Here is a 19,286-nt window from a genome sequence, read left to right as displayed (position 1 = left end):
TGTGCGTAGATTAGAATGGGCACAGAGAAGCGTCACTTTGGTGCACTGTTCACGTCCTATCACGTAGAGCCACGTAGGTCGCCTGGGGAGAGGACTTAGTCTCTTCGCTGAACAAGTTACAGCTCGAGACTGGGGGGCTTGTGTACTGACCAGTCCTCGGGCGTAGTTGACCGCTAGTAATGATGGGGCCACGTAAGTTGGGTCCCACGAGCGGCGTGGGCCAGTGTCTCGCGAGGCACGTGGGCCAAGGTGCCGAAGAGTGGTCAGAGACTGATCACCAGGATGTGGGCGATGAGAGATCGGACATCGGTGACTCGAACATGAGAGCTGGGCCACGAGAGGTGGACCCCAGACCACACACCAGTTACCAGTTAGGGAGAAGCCTAGATCACGAGGGGTCCATGCGTGTGGTGTGGATAACGCGTTCAGGCGTAACACGAGTAAAGAGCCACTGGAAGAGATACGATCTATGAGGGTCACGTTCCAGGGGCGAGCTGCATGCATGGCACGTGAACAGCTAGGGCATTCCCAGGATGGATGGCCCAGAGATTAGGTGCACAAGTTGGTACCCAAGTGGTCATCCCGTCAGAGGTTGCACTCCAATAAGGGAGCCTTATGCGCTAGATTGCCCTAAGAGTGGGTGATAACGATGCTAAGGCACACCCTCAGTAAACCTAATTAAGTTTAGTGGAAACAGAGGAAACCCTAGAGTATATAAAGGGTAGTATCAAACCTGATCCGGTCGGTCATCGGTAGTCGACGACGTCAGCAACAGATAACCACGTGGACCACTCGTAGGGTGACACGTGGATCAGGTGGCAGAGAAATCAGGGAGGAGATCACCAAGAACGGTGATCGGTGGTCAGTAACCGAGTGGCCACCGACAGATCAATTCCAAGATAAACACCTGGGGGGAGAACGCGAGAAGCAATAGAGCACCGATCAGTCATCGGGTGCATGGTCATCGGGGTTTCGTGTTACACGCAGTTAAACTGGGACTGAGATTCCCAGCGAGAGCGTTACGCATGGACCTCGCATGATCATATCTCAGAGAAAGAGGAGCTGCTCGCCGGTAGAATCGTGCATGAGAGTGGCCTGAGGGAGTTAGTAAACCGGTCAGTGATTGGTGACTTTCTTAACCCATTACGTGCATGACATCGTGAAGGGGAAATCGTTTATGCAGAGAGCAATGCTTGGTGAGTGTGCCTAGTCCAGCCACACCTGGCGTTCTCCTGGGAGTGTGCGATTCACCCAGATGGAAGAAACGCGCTAAGTTACTCCGCAATGGAATAACTTAGGCGCACAAAGAGATGCGCTAGAGCCCTTCAGGTAGTGGCACGTGTACGGTTAGATGTGAGTTGCATGCCTCCACGTGTCACCATCTGAGAGAGGCGCGACCAAGATAAAAGTGCACCCCGCGTCGTGAAAGGTACACACACCCACGTTTTTACTCATTGGGGTACGTTTTCGCACAATAGCGTAACAGAATTCTGACACACGCAGAGGATAGCGTAACAGAATTCTGTTAGGCACAGACACAGAGAGAGAGAAAAAAGAGAATCAGAGAGAGAGATTCAGTGAGATTTTTTGTTGGTGGTTCTGTGACCTAACTTGAGCGTCGGAGTGCAAACGGCCGCTAGAGGCGCCGTCTGTGTGTTTTGCAGGTTGCGTTTGAAGTTCCCGGAGAAGGTTCTAAGAGCATTCTTGCGGATAGCACAGTTGCATAGGCGGGGTAAGGAAGCGACAAAGCAATCCCTCCACGCTTGAGTTGGCGACAGGATCAAAACCTAATAAGGTACGCGATTTTGATACGCACAGTTTTACGCAGCTATACGCTAACACACAGATACACACATAGCTTTTTACAACTTACCTTTGGTGTTTCCTAGCCCTACACTAACTTGACCGTCAGAGTGCAAACAACCTCTAGGGCGCCCTTTGTCTCTGTGATTTCAGGTGTTTGATCGAAGAAGGCACGAACGAAAGTAGGGATAATTTGGCGTGTGATCATCGTAGGCACGCGAAGATAATCGAGTCAACCGGCAGGAACAGGTAGGAAGGTGACTATTGTGAAAAACTTGAAAAATGAAGGTTTACTATTTTTAATCTCTAATTTTTTAATGTTTTTCCTTTAAATATTTCATTAAAATTTGATTAGTCTTTGTTCCCGCCGGTTGACTGGGAACGTCTTCGTGCGTGGCTTCTACTCGCGAGCTAGGGCACCTTCGTCTTTAACTCGGATCTCCGCCTTCCTCCGCCGTGAGCACCTGAAAAGAAGTGAACAAAGGGGCGCCCTCGCGGCCGTTTGCACTCCGACGATCAAGTCAGCAAGCGAGAAACATCAAAAGAACACACCTCTGTATCGGAGCACCGTGAATGGATGCTCTGAAGGTGGTCGTATGATTGAGTAACTAATTTCTCTCTAATTGCCTGTGCGTACAGTGGGTCCGTGAGAAAGCAACTAGAGTGTGTGTGAAAAACTGAGTCTGATCCCTTTCTCAAACGTCTAAAGCCCCTTTTTAAACGCTTAAAGCATTTAAAGAGTCTTAAAGCGCATTGAAAGCGTTTAAAACATTTAAAGCGTTTAAAGCATTTAAGGCGTTTCAAGTGCTTTAAAGCGTTCAAAACGTAAACTGAGTAAAAACGTACCTTTGTAAACTTTCAGAGAAACTTATACATCTTGATGTTTCAGTGCTTACTGCCATGTGTCCTTCTGGCTTGATCGCTAGTCTATGTGGAGGGCCTTACAGCGTCGTAACCCAACTTAGGGATATTCCATCGTGTAAGTCCTCCTTCCTCGAAGTGCATCTGGCGCGAGGGGTGACTTTCTGGGTGCCAACTCATGCCCCCCAGCCTCTAGTCACTCGCCTTGAGAGTGTATCTACCTTGCTCTCGTACTACTGACATGGTTCGCCCCCGGGCGTGGCCCTCTCATGGGTCGTATCTGTCCCAGGGGTCTCCCAGAGGAGGCGTGGGTACTTCACGAGTCGGGTTACCCCCTACTGGTACTAGAACTACGGCCTTGAAGCCACCTCTCTCTTCTCTTCATTATTGTTCTGAGGTACCAGGGCCTCTTATGGTGTCGCCCCTCCACGGTCTTTCCCACCCGCGGGTATTGGGGGGTGACACCGTCGACGTCTAAACTTGGCGACGCCTCATCCTGGCGACGCCTCATCCTGGAGATGCTTCAACCTGGCGACGCCTCCACCAGACGACGCCTCATACTGGCGACGCTTCAACCTGGCGACGCCTCAAGCGGTCAACCCGTTGACTTTCCTTCTTGGGGCCCCCTTTGATGGGTCCCACCATATGTTTGACTTTGACCTTGACTTTGGCTTCGGTCAACACCCGGGGACGGGACGGTAAAGTCTTGGTTTTTGAAATTTTGATGCTATATTTGCTTAATGATATTTTTTCTTATTTGATCAATGATGGTTTTTGATTGTTCAAAGCTACCAAAAAATATTTGAGAAATGATTAAGAGGTTTCTTTGGCAGCTTAAAGGGCTAGAACATGGTTGGCGAAAATAATTAAATGATATTAAACAATTTTGCTTTTGTTCTTTCTTTGTTTCTCATTTGCCTCACTTGTAAAAAAAAAGGACATGTGTTTCCAAAAGAGTATGCAACTAAGCCTAATCACGAATTGAACTAAAGCTTTCATTTCTTATGCATTATGGATGAACATGGTTTTAGTGACAAGAATTTTCAAGTAGGAAATGATGTAATAGGTATAATGAATTGTTCATCTTTGCATAAATGGACTACCAAATTTGGGCTTATGGTTCACGGAGTGATCGTGTGGAGGATTACGTGCACTTTGATGAAAAATTCTTGTACTTCAAATTTTATTATAAATATACACAATAAATAAAATATGCTATATTTTTAAATAAATGTTCAATCTATAAAATTAAAAATTACATAAACAGTTTTTATTTTAAATACAGTTTTTTTCTAAATATATTAAAATAAAAAACAGAAACTTAAATAATTATTTATAAAAAATAAAAAAAATACTGAAATAATTATAATAAAAAATAAAAGAAACAGAAACTTAATAATTATAAAAAATAAAAATAAAAAATAGTTTTTATTTTAAAATCCAGTTTTTTTTAAAAATATAATAAATAAAATAAAAAAATGGTTCAGGGTCAGTTTTTCTGAAAGTTGGTAAGCTTTTCTAAAACGGTGCCTTTTAAAGAATGGTTTTTTAAAGAATGGTTCACCTGTGTGCTTCAAGGTAACTTTACCAAGTAAATTTTCTTCTCCGAACCGAAGACCTGTGTCCCTTCTTCTTTTTCTCCGGTAGACTCCCTCTTCTTCGGTGATGGAACTTCTTTCTGTGTTCCTCACTTTTCTTCTTCCACTGCTCTTCTCACCTTCGTTGCTGGTAAATTTACATTTTTCGTGTTTCTCACTTTTTTTCTTCGATCGATTCATACCATAATTCACACCCAAAAACGATTCATGTTCCGATTTGAATCAGCAACGCTAAGTTTTGACTAGAATCGCTTTAACTACCATGTAATGGAGTACTTGAGAATGTCCAACAACAATGACATTTGAAAATTTACTAAGGATAGAGGATCATGTGACTTTCCTAGTATGTTACATATGCAGTGAGAATAAAAATAACTGTCAACTTTATTGCAAAACCATAACAAACATGGATCGGATCTAATCCAATGTAATAATCTATTAATCTATTTTTTTTCATCAGAGAAATATTATTAGATTGTATAAATATTCATGTGTGAATACTTATTTTTCTTTATTTTCCTATATATCATGAATGTAAGGAAGAAATAGTGGCAAATAAACCTTTTCTCTATCAAACAATAAGTATTCTATCATAAAACATGAAAGAACCACGATTTTCTAAAATAGGGTGAAGAAAAAGTAATGTTCCAGAAGAAAGAGTGGTCTCCTTTGAAGCTAGTATTTCCACAAAAACGAGAGATATGTATGAACTCGCTCACTTCCTGTCAAATGAAACACTTTACAAGGAATACGACGCGTGACACAATAGAATACAGACACATTTAGCACACCACTTTTTATCTACAAGATGACTTCCTAACTCAAATTTGAACTTTTATTTTTCCTATTCATATCAATACAAACACTTTGCTTAAGGGTGGCTTGGTGCAAGAAGAGGAGCAGATACAGGCATTGCTACGGGAATAGCAGCAGGTGGGACAGCCACTGAACCAGCAGAGACATTGCTCCCAACAACACAGCAAAGCTCAGAGCAATCAACTGGGTGTTCAAGTTTGGCACTGCATTCCTTTTGGCTCCTCTGCAGTGGCTTCTCTGGCAAACAGTTCCTTCTGTCATCAAACACTATTCTCTTTGATGTCAAGTTTTGACAGATACCCTCTTCCTCACAGAAGAAGTTGTAAGAGAAAGTGAAGTTTGCCAAGTTTGGCAATTCACAAACCCCCATAGGGACAGTGCCGCTCATCAAGTTGTGTCCCAAGTTTAGTTGCTCCAAGTGAGACAACCCTGCAAGGCTATAAGGAATGGGGCCAACAATGCTGTTGAAACTCACATCCAACACTCTCAGTTTGTAGAGAAACCCCACTTGCTGTGGCAAACAACCTGACAAACTAGTGTTGATTAGCACAAGCTCCTCCAAAGTGTCAGCAAAGTTCACTATGCTTTCTGGGAGACACCCTCCAAATTTATTGTTGGCAAAGACCATGACAGAAGCTAAGTTTTTGCCCAAGTTTGGAGGAATATTACTGCTGAAGCGGTTGTTGTTGAGGAAAATGGCATCAAAGGTTTTGTTGAATAGTTGAGGAGGCAATGGCCCTTCAAATTCATTGTAGCGGAGGTCAAGGTAGGTGAGCATAGGAATGGAAAGCACGACCAAAGGAAACGGACCAACAAACCTGTTGTTGCTAATATCAAGCTCATAGAGTAGAGTGAGGTTGGTTAAGGACATTGGCAAGATGCCACAGAAGCGGTTGTTACTAAGGTGAAGGAGTGCAAGGTCTGACAGAAGGCCTATTTCATTGGGTAGAAACCCTGCTATGTCTCCAAAGTTAAGGTCAATGCCAGCCACAACTCTCACTTTAGGGTCATCAACTGAGGGAGCACAGTACACACCTGTGTAGTTGCACACTGAAGGACCTACCCAATTGGCAGTGAAGTTATTTGGGTCCGAGTAGATCGCTTGCTTCCATGCTTGGAGGCCAAGAAAGGCCATGTTAAGTCTTGGGTTCAAGGGATAATTCTGAGTGTGTTGAGGCTTGCGATGGTTGTGACTATGCTTTGCATTAAGGTTGTTTGCGAAACATGACAAGTGCACAAAAATGAAGAATAACACACTAATGGTAAAGGAATAAGATGCTGAAGTTGAAGCCATTGCTTTGAGAGACTATGGCAATGAATGCAAATGAGTGAATCACTATATATGCTAATAAATAAGAGAAATTTCTCTGGTCTATGCACACACACTCCAATTATAAATTATCATATATATATATATATACATATAAAATAAGTTTGTTAACTTCTTAAAATAGTTATACTGAAAATAATAATATTTTTTCTGATTTGTTCAGTGTATAGAAATTAAACTCAGAACTCTTTTATGTGGCTTTAAGAGGAGAAGGCATAGTCTTTTGTTTAATCATGTTGTCTTGTTCACGTTTGAGATTAGTAGAAAGCAAGATGGTTAGAGAATGGAATAATCAAGAGTTGGAAAACTATGAAACAACTTGTTAAAAGTGACGGTTAACCGTTACTAAAACCTACGAATGAGTTTCTCTACCAATGACGGGTAATAGGTTGTTTCTCTACCAATGAGTTTCTAGATGGCAGGCATAATGGCATTGGTGACAGATACTGTTTGTACTTTCATAAAAAGTCAACAGTGCTTTTGATTCTGTTCGCACTTGACCATGCGCATTACAATGACTTATCTCCTTCCAGGTAATTTTCGTAGTAGTTTTAGTGGAGTTGGAGAGGGACAGCAAGAGAAGAAACTCTCCAAGTAGAGGAGCAAATGAGAATAGAGGTTTCTTTAAACCAAAGGGATGACAAGGAATTTTGTGTTAATTGAAGATTAGTCTCAAATTAATATGCAAAGTCCTCTGTGGCAACTACCCCTGCTTCAAGATTGTCTCCAACTCTTGCACAAACAAATCATCATTACTTTCAATAGTTTATCATGGACTAAAACATTAACTTAACATTCTTAAATCCTTGGGATAAATTTCATGTATAGCAGCTATTCAAATAAGTAATCTTAGTTCCTACTTCTTTACTGTTACCAATGATTCTAAGTGTAATTGCACTTAAAATAAGAAAGAAAAATTTCTGTGTTTTATAGCTCATACATAAATCTAATTTTAGCTTGTCTTTTTTTCTTCTAAAGAGATTTTTTTCTGAATATGCCCTTAATTAAAAACTAAACTAACATTAATGTTGTACTCCTTCTGCGTCATTCCTTAACCCTGATTAATTTCAATCTATTGACTTGTTAATTTGATGATTTTAACATAGACTGTTCTAAGCATGAATGATCCTCACATTTTACCTACTGGTTTAAAAAGCATTCAACGATGAGAATAGAGTAGTTGTGTTCATCAACAGGTTCTTTATTGTTGTTTATTATTTATCTCTGAATAAAAAAATTTACTTGAGCTTTCTGGTAATAATATGCCTCGGAAGTAAAGTTTCCTCTATATGTGAACAATTTTTAATTGAAAAAGGTAATAATAAGTTAAATGTGTATTTTTGTATAATGTGTATATAAGAATGAGAAAGTGTTGTTACTCTAGTCAACATTGTGGCAAAACAACCTGCTCGTTTTGGCCCTACCCACCATTGGCTCGTTAAAAGAGGGGTGGGACGGGGTGGGCTGGCTTACCAAGGCTGTGTAGGCTCAAAATAGTAACACGTCCGTCATAGGGCGAGTTGACACCACTTTTCAATTTTATTTTATTTTTATAATTTTTTGTTTTGTTTTAGATAATGGCAGGTTAGGCGGGTTGGGCCAATACGGGCTAGGCGGGTTGGGCGAATACAGGTTGGCGACTTCCAAAAGTTAACCCACCCACCCAACCTTAATGATGGCGGGCCAGCAGCCTGACCAATTTTGTCATCTCTAGTTACCACATGACTTTTTCTAAAACATGAATATGAATTGAATAATTTAATACTCCTAACCCTGATCATTCTCATTTTAACTTTCAGAAAGAAAATCTAAGATGTAAATAATGGGGAAGATCATTCTTTTTGGAGCAAAATTTGTTTATTTCTTTTTTTTTCAAATTCAATCTTATCTTTATAATATTTAATAATATTTAAAATTGATAAAGTTAAATTATGAATTCAGTTTACATGTTCACTAAGAACATAATTTAGTTCTTGTACATGTATAAGGCCTAGATAGTACTTGCTATTGGTTGGACAATTGATGCTCGTCCCTTGATCGCTCTCCTTCTCTTCCCTTCTTGTACTTGTTCCTTAGCTCTCAATTGAGAGTGGACATGCAAAAGGTTCTTTGACGATCAAATAAGTGCTTTGTATGAGAGTGAGTAATATATTGAGAAAAACGCACTGTATTCTTGTATATGTTTATTTATAGTGTTTATAATGGGCTATCTCATTTATGGATCGTATTTAATGTGTATCTTTACTAAAATGGCATTACCTGATTTGTCACATATCTTTTTATTTTACATTGGTGCATTAACTCTATGCGGTCAGGCTTTCAGAAGAGTCTAGATGAGACTGTTTGGTGTCTTGAGGTTGAAAGAGACAATTTTGATCATTAATTACTGCAGTGTCAGGGTACATTGGACGTGCACTTGTCAACAAAATTTCTTTCAACTTCCAAGGGCATAAGATTATACTAAAACCTCTATCTCCAAAAGAAGTTAATGAGGATCAAATAAAAATAAAAACAAAAAGTGAAAATGAAAAGGGTGGGGAAAATAACAAAATCAAAACGACTCTCTTCATCTCACCACATGCGGTCAAAATAGTAATGTTGGCCCGCTCGAAAATAAAAATTGCCTATCCTAGGTATTATCCTTCCTTATATTTTCCATCCACTAATAGCTCTAAATACTTGAAATATTTGTTAGAGAAATTTGGGGATGATTTTCAAAATCCTATTAAAGGTTTACGCCTTATAAGCGACATTATACATCAAATTCACTTTCTCCCTAAACATTCTCTACAAACACAACATGTATATAGAACTAATATACAAGAACTTCAAAATCTCAATGCACACAAGTTTGATTCAATTCACACCTTTCAAAACCTTCCTATCTTTTATATGAACAAATTAACTATGTTATCCATAGGAGTTCTAATTTGAGGACAAATTCTTTCCAACCTGGAAGGCCTGATATATGACTGAACATTACAAGAAGTTCACCACAAACCCAAAGGACTATTCAAGGCTAGGTAAAACATTTCAAATGGAGACACAAGATGATGTGAGTTGATTTTAGGATTGTTCATATGTTTTGTGACACTTTACATAAATTTGGATTTTAAGACAATTATATGTGATAACCTAAGGAAAATTCCCACTGGACATTAACTTAACCAAGTGGTTATGATGGAAACCATCCAGCCACATACATCCACATAATGATGATGAAGAAGAAGCATTGGATTTGAGGACAAATCCTTTTCAAGAGGGAGGGGATGATGGAAGAGGCCCAAGCCCAAATACAAGTTCAAGCTTCAGCTCAAGCCCAACAAATAGAAGATCTGGGCCAAATAAGCATCATTGGATGTCTAGTTTTGTAATTACTTTTGAGTATTTTTAGTAGAACATAAAGGGAGGTGTATATATAGATATAAGAGGTGCAAATGTATAAAGCTAAGTCACACCTTCCATGTGACATAAAAAGAAGGTGTAGGTGTAGATTTAAGAGGTGCAAAAAAAAAGAAGAAACCAAGTCACACTTCCCTTGTGACTAGGAATTGGCTCCAAATTCAAATGTTCCCTCCACTTTCTTTTGAATTTCCAGCCCTGTAAACACTATAAATAAGAGGGTTTGGCTCATGTATTTGCAAGATTAATATACTTAGTGAATTGCTGGCAAATTGTGCCAATTTCACTTCTTGCCCAAAAACCTCTTAGGTTAGGCTATTGATCTTCAAATCTCCCCCTTACCAAAGAGAGTTGGCCTCACCACTCTCAATCCCTACCTTTCATGCACCTTCAAGGTCACCATAACTCCTAGGAGGACCTTGTTTCGCTTACACTGCATGAAGCTTCCGCCAATCACCAACAATTCTACAAATCATGAAGGCACTTCTCAATCAGGTTAAGTAGATGTGAAGGTTCATTTCTATAAGGCCAAGAGAAAACAAATTATATGGTGAGAATGATGACAAGAATGGTGCGGAATTGAGCAAACCATAAAAGAATAAAAGAATGGACCAAATTGTAAAACAAAGAAAGAAAACTAAAAACAAGAATAGGAAAACCGAATTAACACAAACATAATAGGAATGGAAAAATGGAAGAGATGATGAAAGAAGAACTTAGGAATGGTGAAGTTATGGTTGAATCACGCCACTTGATTGGATGGAATCACCAAGATGAGTGAAAGGAGGTCGCCACTTGAGAGCTTCATATCTAACAAGATAAGACCAATTTAGGAGGAGATCACTCACTCACAACTCACACAAAAAATGTGCAGAGTAACTTTTCTCTATTTCATTCAACTTGTAAAATACACCAGGTAGGCCTCCTATTTATAGGTGAAGGAGCATTGGAGAACAAGCTAAAGGGGTAAGATGAGAAAAAGGAAAAAATGGGCAGCCTTAGTTGATGGCATTTTCATGTGTTCTTCTTGAATCAAAGTAGAAAATAAGGTGCGGAAGCAATGGGTGAGATGATCAAGACCCTCCTAGGAGTTGTGTTGGCCTTGTAGGTGCATGATGAGTATGGTGTTTGAGTGGTTCGGCGAGCTCAAGGGAAAAAGGTGAAAGGATTGAAGTTTAGAGCCTAGATTTCTAGGAGAAGTAAAGCTTGTGCACAAAATTGGCAGCATAACCTTACTCAATTAAACTTGAAAATACAAGGTGTAGGCTCCTCCTTTTATAGGCTAAGGAGGACCATAATGCAACCCTAATGCTAGCCAAATGAAATGTAAATGTGAAGCACATGGGTGCACATGGCACATGGGTGCACATGGGGAGGGGTGTGTCTAGTTTTTATGCTCACCCCCTCCATAGTCTTTCTAGAATGTTTCACACAAATATGCTTTCTACACTACTCTAATTACTAAGCACCCCTAATGGGCCTTTATGTAACAATTACAAAAGTCTTCTCTTCCCAAAACCGTAGCTTTGACCCATGTGTATGTGAAGCTAGACGGTCTAGAAGGAATCCTCATCATGGCCTAGACGCTCCTTATGTAGCCGCTCCTCATCATGGCCTAGACGCTCCTCTTCATGGGCTAGACGCTCCTTTTTGAGTCTAGACGCTCCTCATTATAGGCTAGACCGTCTAGTCTTGGAGGCTTGGCTTTCATCGTGTGGTGAGCTTGGGCCCTCCTCCATCATCCCCTCCCTCTTGAAAAGGATTTGTCCTCAAATCCAAAGCTTTTGCTTTTGAGGGGGCTTGTTGTGGATGGATGGTGTCCATCATCTCCTCCTTCGGGAAAAGATCTATCCTCAGATTTGCTAACTTGATCTCGGATAGCAGCCTCTTGCTTCGTCAAGGTGTGTCCTCCCGGATCAAATATCAACCTATGAGAATCTTGAAACAAAGCAAAGGAGTTAGAGTGAGTATTTGGAGAACAATTAATTGTGTGAAGTTGCCATCTTTGTTTTTCTCTTGTTTTGGTCAACTTCTCACAATGCTTCCCTTTTGATGGTTGTAGGTGCCTTCTAATCCTCTTATGTTTTCTAAAATTTCCAAAAGTAGTTACTTTTTCCTTAGGCATAATCCCTTTAGGAAATGGTGACAACTTTAAAAAGGCAAGAGGACTATGTTCACATACAACTTCAAATGGAGAGATATGAGTAATCTTGTGGACTACTCCATTGTATGCATGCATAAAAAGAAAAGGATTCTTATCCCAAGAATTGTGGGTGTCCCTCATGATTTCGTGAAGCATAGAAGGGAGAGCTATGTTTTCAAATTTTGGAGCTCTATCCCTTATTTTTGAAAATAAATCATGGAGACTTGTCACTTTTCTTAAGAAGAGTTTATCCACTTCCATGAAGAAAGAATCAAGACCTTTTGTTGTCCTAGGAAGCTCTAATATGAAATTTAGGTTTATGTCTTCCCAAGGATCATTTGCAAAAGGTGAAGGAGTATAGAGTTCATGAGACATCGCCTTAGATGTATTTTTAAAACACGGAATGTATCTAGGGTAATGTCTTTGAACATCTTTTCTCATGGGTGACAATAATTTTCCTTTTAAAAGCTCTAGAGTTTTATCAACTCTAATTTGACCCATGAGTTCTCCTTCATGAAGAATTTCTCTTTTATGTGTGAAGGTAGTCTCGTTGATACAACCTTTGTTCATGGAAATTTCAATTCGTTGCAAAGGTTGTCTCCATAAGACATGACAAGTTTCTTTAGGCACTACTTCACATAAAAAATTGTCTTTGTAGATGCCTATAGATGACTTGACCTTCACTTGGTGATATCTTGGCATGTATGTAAAATAATCTACTATATTTTTATCTATGCAAGCCTTTTTTAAGGATTCTTCTTTTTTTTCTAGACTTGCAAGTGTTCCTTTACAAAAGGTAAGGCTAGGTTGTTCAACAAAAGGTATATTTTCAAATGTATTTTCAACTTTTCCTTCTTGTTGAATGACCTTGTGGGAAGGAACACTCTTCTCCCACGCCTTTTGTTTCCCAAGGGTTTTCTCTTGCTTTTCTATTTTTACATTTTCTTCACTCTCACTAGCTTCTTTTTCTTGGCTACTATTCTCATCTTTGTCCCTTAAGATCATAGATCTTTCATTGAAACATTGAGATGCTAATTGATCATTGCCAAGGTATTCTAAACATGGAATTTCTCTAGCTTGAGTGTGAGAGATATGCTTGGTTAGGTTTTCTTGTCTCTCTTTCCTAGCTCTCCTAGGGAATTGTTGATGATATTCATTTTTCCTAAGACTTTCTTCCCCAAGATAATCATGATGTTTAGAGCTAGATGCATGAGAATGTAATTTTTTTGAAAATTGAGACTTCTCATTCTTTGCTTTAGTCAATTCATTAGTTTTGATCTCATTCTCCAATTGTTTAGATGAAATTGATTGAATATCCTTAGTAAGTTGTTTCAAAAGAGATTTCAAGGATTTCACCTCACTTTTAAGAGATTTAGAGGAGTGAGAAGACATGACTAAAGCTTTGTGTGTAGAAGTATTTTACCTTGAGAAAAATTTAGGGAAGTCAAAGAAGGTAGTCTTCCAGGTAAGGGAGGTGAGTCACAGTGGACTACTTAAATACCAAGCCTTTGCCTTAGCCAAAAACTATCCCTCAATGTCTTCACACAAAGCTTTCTCTTAGTAAACCACTTGAAACACAATTAAGTTGAGAAATCAGATTTTAATGCAAGAAAACAATGCATGCTAACTAATCAACAAAGCTAGACGGTTCAAATTTAATCAAAACTAACCATGCAAACGTCACTACTAAAGCAATAGAAAAACAATTACAAACAAGTAACAATTACTAATCAAGAATGCTATACTGTTCGGCCCTAGGTGAGGCTTCTTGGACACTTTGAGCCCTTGAAGACACACTCACCGTCTAAACGTAATTAACAAGGTAATTAACAATAAACCAAGTTGCAAAGGAAATAAGAGAACTCCCTTTGTTGATCCTCTTTTGATTAGTGCACTTCCTTGTTGTCTTTGATTGTTGATCTTCCAAGTGTTTGTAGTGTTTATTTCAAGAATGTTTGTTTCGGCTTTGACTTTGTCTCCTCCTTAGAATGTTGGCTTTAATTCTCCAATTTCCAGCACCTATTCACAAGGGCTAAACCTTAAACCAAGTCAAATTCCATGCACATAAGCACCAAGGGAGAAAATAAATTCCAGCACCCAAAAAGAGAGGTCAAGGAACAAGAGCAAGAAACAAATTTAATTGAAAGAAAACAGTACCACCAAAAGGATTTATAATATGACAACTTAGAAAGAGATTCAAGAAATTAAAGCAAACAATTAAAGGTACTCAATAAAAGTTGGCACACAAAAAGAATTCCTAAAGAAAAGCACTAGATTAGATGACCAAATAAAAAAAAACAGCACCACTGGAAAATGTTGTGGGCCAGAAAACGTGTTTGTTCCCCGATTTATGCTGATCTGTATTTTTGGAATTTGGCTCTGAAATTTGTTATGCAAGATATTCAGGATCTTATCTAAAATCTGGATTTGGATTCACTCAAAACGGATGCACCATTTATTTTTAATAAATTTTCAAAATTGGTGTTCGGTTAGGCCAGCTGGAGCGCTCAAGATTTGCACTCTGATTTTGTTAAGATTTATCATTTTTTTTCTGTTGCTTCTTTTGACCTAATTCTTTTTTTGTCTTTTCTATAACACTTTAAACTTGCATTTTCCAGAAAATCAGAATTTTTCTATGGGTGGAAATATTTTTCTGGGTTAAAACAGCCAAAACAGAGAAGGTGTAAACAGGGGAATCTGAAAACTGGAAACAAAAACAACAAGATACCAAAGTTTAGACACAATGGAAATTTGTGAAATAGAATTGTGTATGATCTAAACACAATATGAACTCAAACTAAAAATTAAAAAGGCACCAAAGGATCAAAGAACAGCAGATTCAAACAATTTAAAGAGACCCAAAAGCAAGAAACAATCAAGCCAATAATAGGACTACTAAGAATTGTTGACAAATATGGATTCACATGACTTGACACAACATTTATAGATTCAGAAAATAAAGACTTAAAGCATAAAATGAAGCAAAATTAAGAAAGCAATAAGGACTCAAATTCCTAAAAGAAAACAACCACTCAATGGTGTAAGGAATCCTATCACAAGCTGCACAGAATTTGTTCAAGATCAATTGAACAATTGTGCTTTGGTTGGATCTTCCATAAGCACACCAAGAACAATTAAAAAGTAAAAAAACAGCAAGACAAGTATGGAATTTAAATGACAATATGAAATAAAGAAGAACTGAAAATTTAAAAGACCAAGCTACTCATCTTGAAGAACCAAAAGCTCATGATACCAAATGATGGCATTTTCATGTGTTCTTCTTGAATCAAAGTAGAAAATAAGGTGCGGAAGCAATGGGTGAGATGATCAAGACCCTCCTAGGAGTTGTGTTGGCCTTGTAGGTGCATCATGAGTATGGTGTTTGAGTGGTTCGGCCAGCTCAAGGGAAAAAGGTGAAAGGATTGAAGTTTAGAGCCTAGATTTCTAGGAGAAGTAAAGCTTGTGCACAAAATAGGCAGCATAACCTTACTCAATTAAACTTGAAAATACAAGGTGTAGGCTCCTCCTTTTATAGGCTAAGGAGGACCATAATGCAACCCTAATGCTAGCCAAATGAAATGTAAATGTGAAGCACATGGGTGCACATGGCACATGGGTGCACATGGGGAGGGGTGTGTCTACTTTTTATGCTCACCCCCTCCATAGTCTTTCTAGAATGTTTCACACAAATATGCTTTCTACACTACTCTAATTACTAAGCACCCCTAATGGGCCTTTATGTAACAATTAAAAGTCTTCTCTTCCCAAAACCGTAGCTTTGACCCATGTGTGATGGAGGAGGGCCAAGCACACCTACCCAAGGAAGCCACGGCACAAGCCAAGGAGAGCGTCTAGACCAAGACCAAGACCAAGTTGAGCGTCTAGGACGTGAAAGTAAGCGTCTAGGACGTGAAGGTGAGCGTCTAGGCCGTGAAGGAGGGAGGCTAGCCATGGAGCTAGACCGTCTAGGACCCCTTACAAGATCTATGGCCAAACATATTCAAACACAAGCAAATGAGGCCACGGATGGAAGAGAGAAGGCTTTGTATATGTTTGCATAAAGGCCCATTGGGGGTACTTAGTAGATAGGATAGTGTAGGAAGCATTTTTGTTGGAAACCTTCTAGAATCTAGGGTTGTGTATGGCCGGTCATTGCACCTTAGAATTTAGATTTAATTTTGGTTTTATTTTCTTTAGAAATGTGGCTTAACATTTACGTCCACATAGCCTATAAATAGGAAGGCTATCTCATTGTATTTGACAAGTTTAATTGAGTATTGTTATGCTGCCCATTTTGTGCACTAGCTTTACTTCTCCTAGAAATCTAGGCTATAAACTTCACTCCTTTCACCTTTCTTCATAGAGCTGGCCAAACCTCTCTAACCCATACTCATCATGCACCTTCAAAGCCATCACAACTCCTAGGAGGGCTTTGTTTCACTCACCCATTGCTTCCGCATCACTTTTACTACTTTGATTCAAGAAGAACACATGAAATGCCATCAATGTGTATGTGAAGCTAGACGGTCTAGAAGGAATCCTCATCATGGCCTAGACGCTCCTTATGTAGCCGCTCCTCATCATGGCCTAGACGCTCCTCTTCATGGGCTAGACGCTCCTTTTTGAGTCTAGACGCTCCTCATTATAGGCTAGACCGTCTAGTCTTGGAGGCTTGGCTTTCATCGTGTGGTGAGCTTGGGCCCTCCTCCATCATTAGTGATGAAAGAGGCCCAAACACCAATTCAAATGCAAGCCCACCAAAGTGTAGAATCGGGCCAACCACTAGAGTCATGGCTAAGAAGCTTCAAGAAGATTGGGATGTTGCTACTGATGGCAGAGAAACCTTCTTATACATGTTCAAGATGCCATAAACTCTAGTGTAGAGTAGAATTTATTTTCTGTCAAAATTAGAATAGGAATTTTACTTAATTGTAATTAGGTTGAATTTAGGCATCTAAAAACCAACCTAGGTTAGATTAGGGTTTCTAGAAACACCTAATCTAACCATGACCGGTCATTTAGACCTAATTGAAGTACATGGAGCACACCTAGTCACACTTCCCATGTGAGCTACAATTAGGTGCCAAGATTCAAACCTTTAGCTTTCGAATTTCCCTATATTTGATTTGGCCAAATCCGGTCCTCCTTTGCTATAAAAGGAGGAGCCTACCTCATGTATTTTCAAGATTAATCTTAAAGTGAATTGTTGCCAATTTTGGGCCAATCTCACTCCTAGTCTCCTACCTCTCTAGGATAGACAATTTGATGGAAGAGGGCCAAGCACAACCGCATATAAAAAGGCAAGAGCCAAGACATGAGCATCCAAATCCAAACCAAGAGCGTCTAGGCCAAAGGAAGGAGCGTCTAGGCCAAAGTGAAGAGCGTCTAACACAAGGTGGAGAGCGTCTAGAAGGAAGGGTAAACCGTTTAGGAAATATTACTAGGTCCATGACCAAGCTACGGATGTGAGACTTGGGCCAAGCTATGGATGGGAGAGAAAGCAACTTGCATATCCTACATGAAGGCCCATTAAGGATAGCTTAGTAATAGTTGTGGTGTAAATAGCGTAAACTTGTTTCCATGTGATTTACCTTAGATTTGCACACGTTCTAGAATGTTTCTCCACATGGCCGGCCATGTGCTCCATGTACTCCATGTGATGTAATTTGCATTTCATTTTGATTAGCATTAGGGTTGCATTATGGTCCTCCTTAGCCTATAAAAGGAGGAGCCTACACCTTGTATTTTCAAGACTATTTTGAGTAATGAAATGCTGCCCAAGTGCCATTCAAATTACTCCCTTGCCAAATTCTCTCTAGAATTAGGTTTTGTACCGTCCTGCCCCCGGGCGTTGACCAAAGTCAAAGTCAACGTCGGGGCCAAGGTCAACATACGGTGAGACCATGCGAAGGGGTCAAAGAAAGGAAGTCAACAGAGTGACTACACAAGGCGTCGCCAAAGAAGGGCGTCGCCTTAACATGGCGTCGCCAAGATAAGGCGTCGCCTAAACAAGGTGCCGCCAGGGAAAGGCGTCGCCAAACAAGCCACCAGAAGTGTTACTCCCCGATACCCATGGGTAGGAAAGACCATGGAGGGAGTGACGCCATGGAGGCTTCGGGCCTGCCTAGCGCAGAAACAATGATGAAGGGAAGAGAAAGGTGGCTTTAAGGCCATATTACTAGCGCCAGTGGAGAGCAATCTGACTCGCGAAGTGCCCATGTCACCCCAGGGAGACCCTTGGGATAGATACGACTCATGAGAGGGTCACGCCCAGGGGTAACTAGGTGCAGGGTACGAGAGGAAGGTAGATACGCTCTCAGAGCGAGTGACTAGAGGTTTTGATGGAAGAGGCCCAAGCACAAGCCCACATGCAAGCCCACCAAAGGGTAGATTTGGGCCAACCATAGAGTTATGGCCAAGAGGATCCAAGAAGACGTTCTTTTACATGTTCAAATGCCATAAACTCTAGTGTAGAGTAGACTTTAATTTCTTGTCAAAATTAGCATAGGAACTTTATTTGTAATTTTCTTAAAATTAATTTTGGCACCTAAAACACCAACCTAGGTAAACTTAGAGTTTCTAAAAAAACCTCTAAATTTACCAAGGCCGGACTAGAAAGCCCATGGAGGGGGTGAGCATAAAAACTAGACACACCCCTCCCCATGTGCTAATTTGTGCACCCATGTGCCATGTGCACCCATGTGCTTCACATTTACATTTCATTTGGCTAGCATTAGGGTTGCATTATGGTCCTCCTTAGCCTATAAAAGGAGGAGCCTACACCTTGTATTTTCAAGTTTATTGTGAGTAAAGTTATGCTGCCAATTTGTGCTCAACTTTGCTTCTCCCTAGAATCCTAGGCTCTAAACTTCAATTCTTTCATCTTTTCCCTTGAGCTGGCCGAACCACTCAATACCCATACTTATCATGCACCTACAAGATCAACACCACTCTTAGGAGGATCTTGCTCACTCTCATTCATTGCTTCCGCCCCATACTCTACTTTGATTCAAGAAGAACTTCATGAAAATGCCATCATTTGGTATCATGAGCTATGGTTCTTCAAGATGAGTTGCTTTTGGTCTTTCATTTTTAGTTCTTCTTTACTTTCATGTTGTTCATCTTATTTTCCATAATTGTCTTGCTGTTTTTTACATTTTAATTTGTTTGGTGTGCTTTGTGGAAGATCCAACCGAAGCACTCTTGTTCAATTGATCTTGAACAAGTTCTTGTGCAAATTGTGATAGGATTCCATACACCTTTGAGTTGCCATTTTCTTTTAGGCTTTTGAGTCTTTATTGCTTTCATTATTTGGTTCATATTATGCTTTTGA

At 39.8% G+C, this 19,286-nt stretch overlaps 1 protein-coding gene across 1 annotated transcript; it reads right to left on the bottom strand.

Annotated features, from left to right (window-relative positions):
* Positions 1-4,886: 4,886 nt before the first annotated feature.
* LOC137810144 (Leucine-rich repeat (LRR) family protein) lies at positions 4,887-6,453 on the bottom strand. The gene has a single exon (XM_068611293.2). It carries the CDS (start codon positions 6,370-6,372, stop codon positions 5,134-5,136), a length of 1,239 nt encoding a protein of 412 aa, XP_068467394.1. The 5' UTR covers positions 6,373-6,453; the 3' UTR covers positions 4,887-5,133.
* Positions 6,454-19,286: the final 12,833 nt, after the last annotated feature.

The sequence above is a fragment of the Phaseolus vulgaris genome, chromosome 11 (genome assembly GCF_051622355.1).
Source record: "Phaseolus vulgaris cultivar YP4 chromosome 11, ASM5162235v1, whole genome shotgun sequence".
In the NCBI taxonomy this organism is placed as follows: domain Eukaryota; kingdom Viridiplantae; phylum Streptophyta; class Magnoliopsida; order Fabales; family Fabaceae; genus Phaseolus; species Phaseolus vulgaris.
This window is presented reverse-complemented; position numbering and strand designations above follow the sequence as displayed.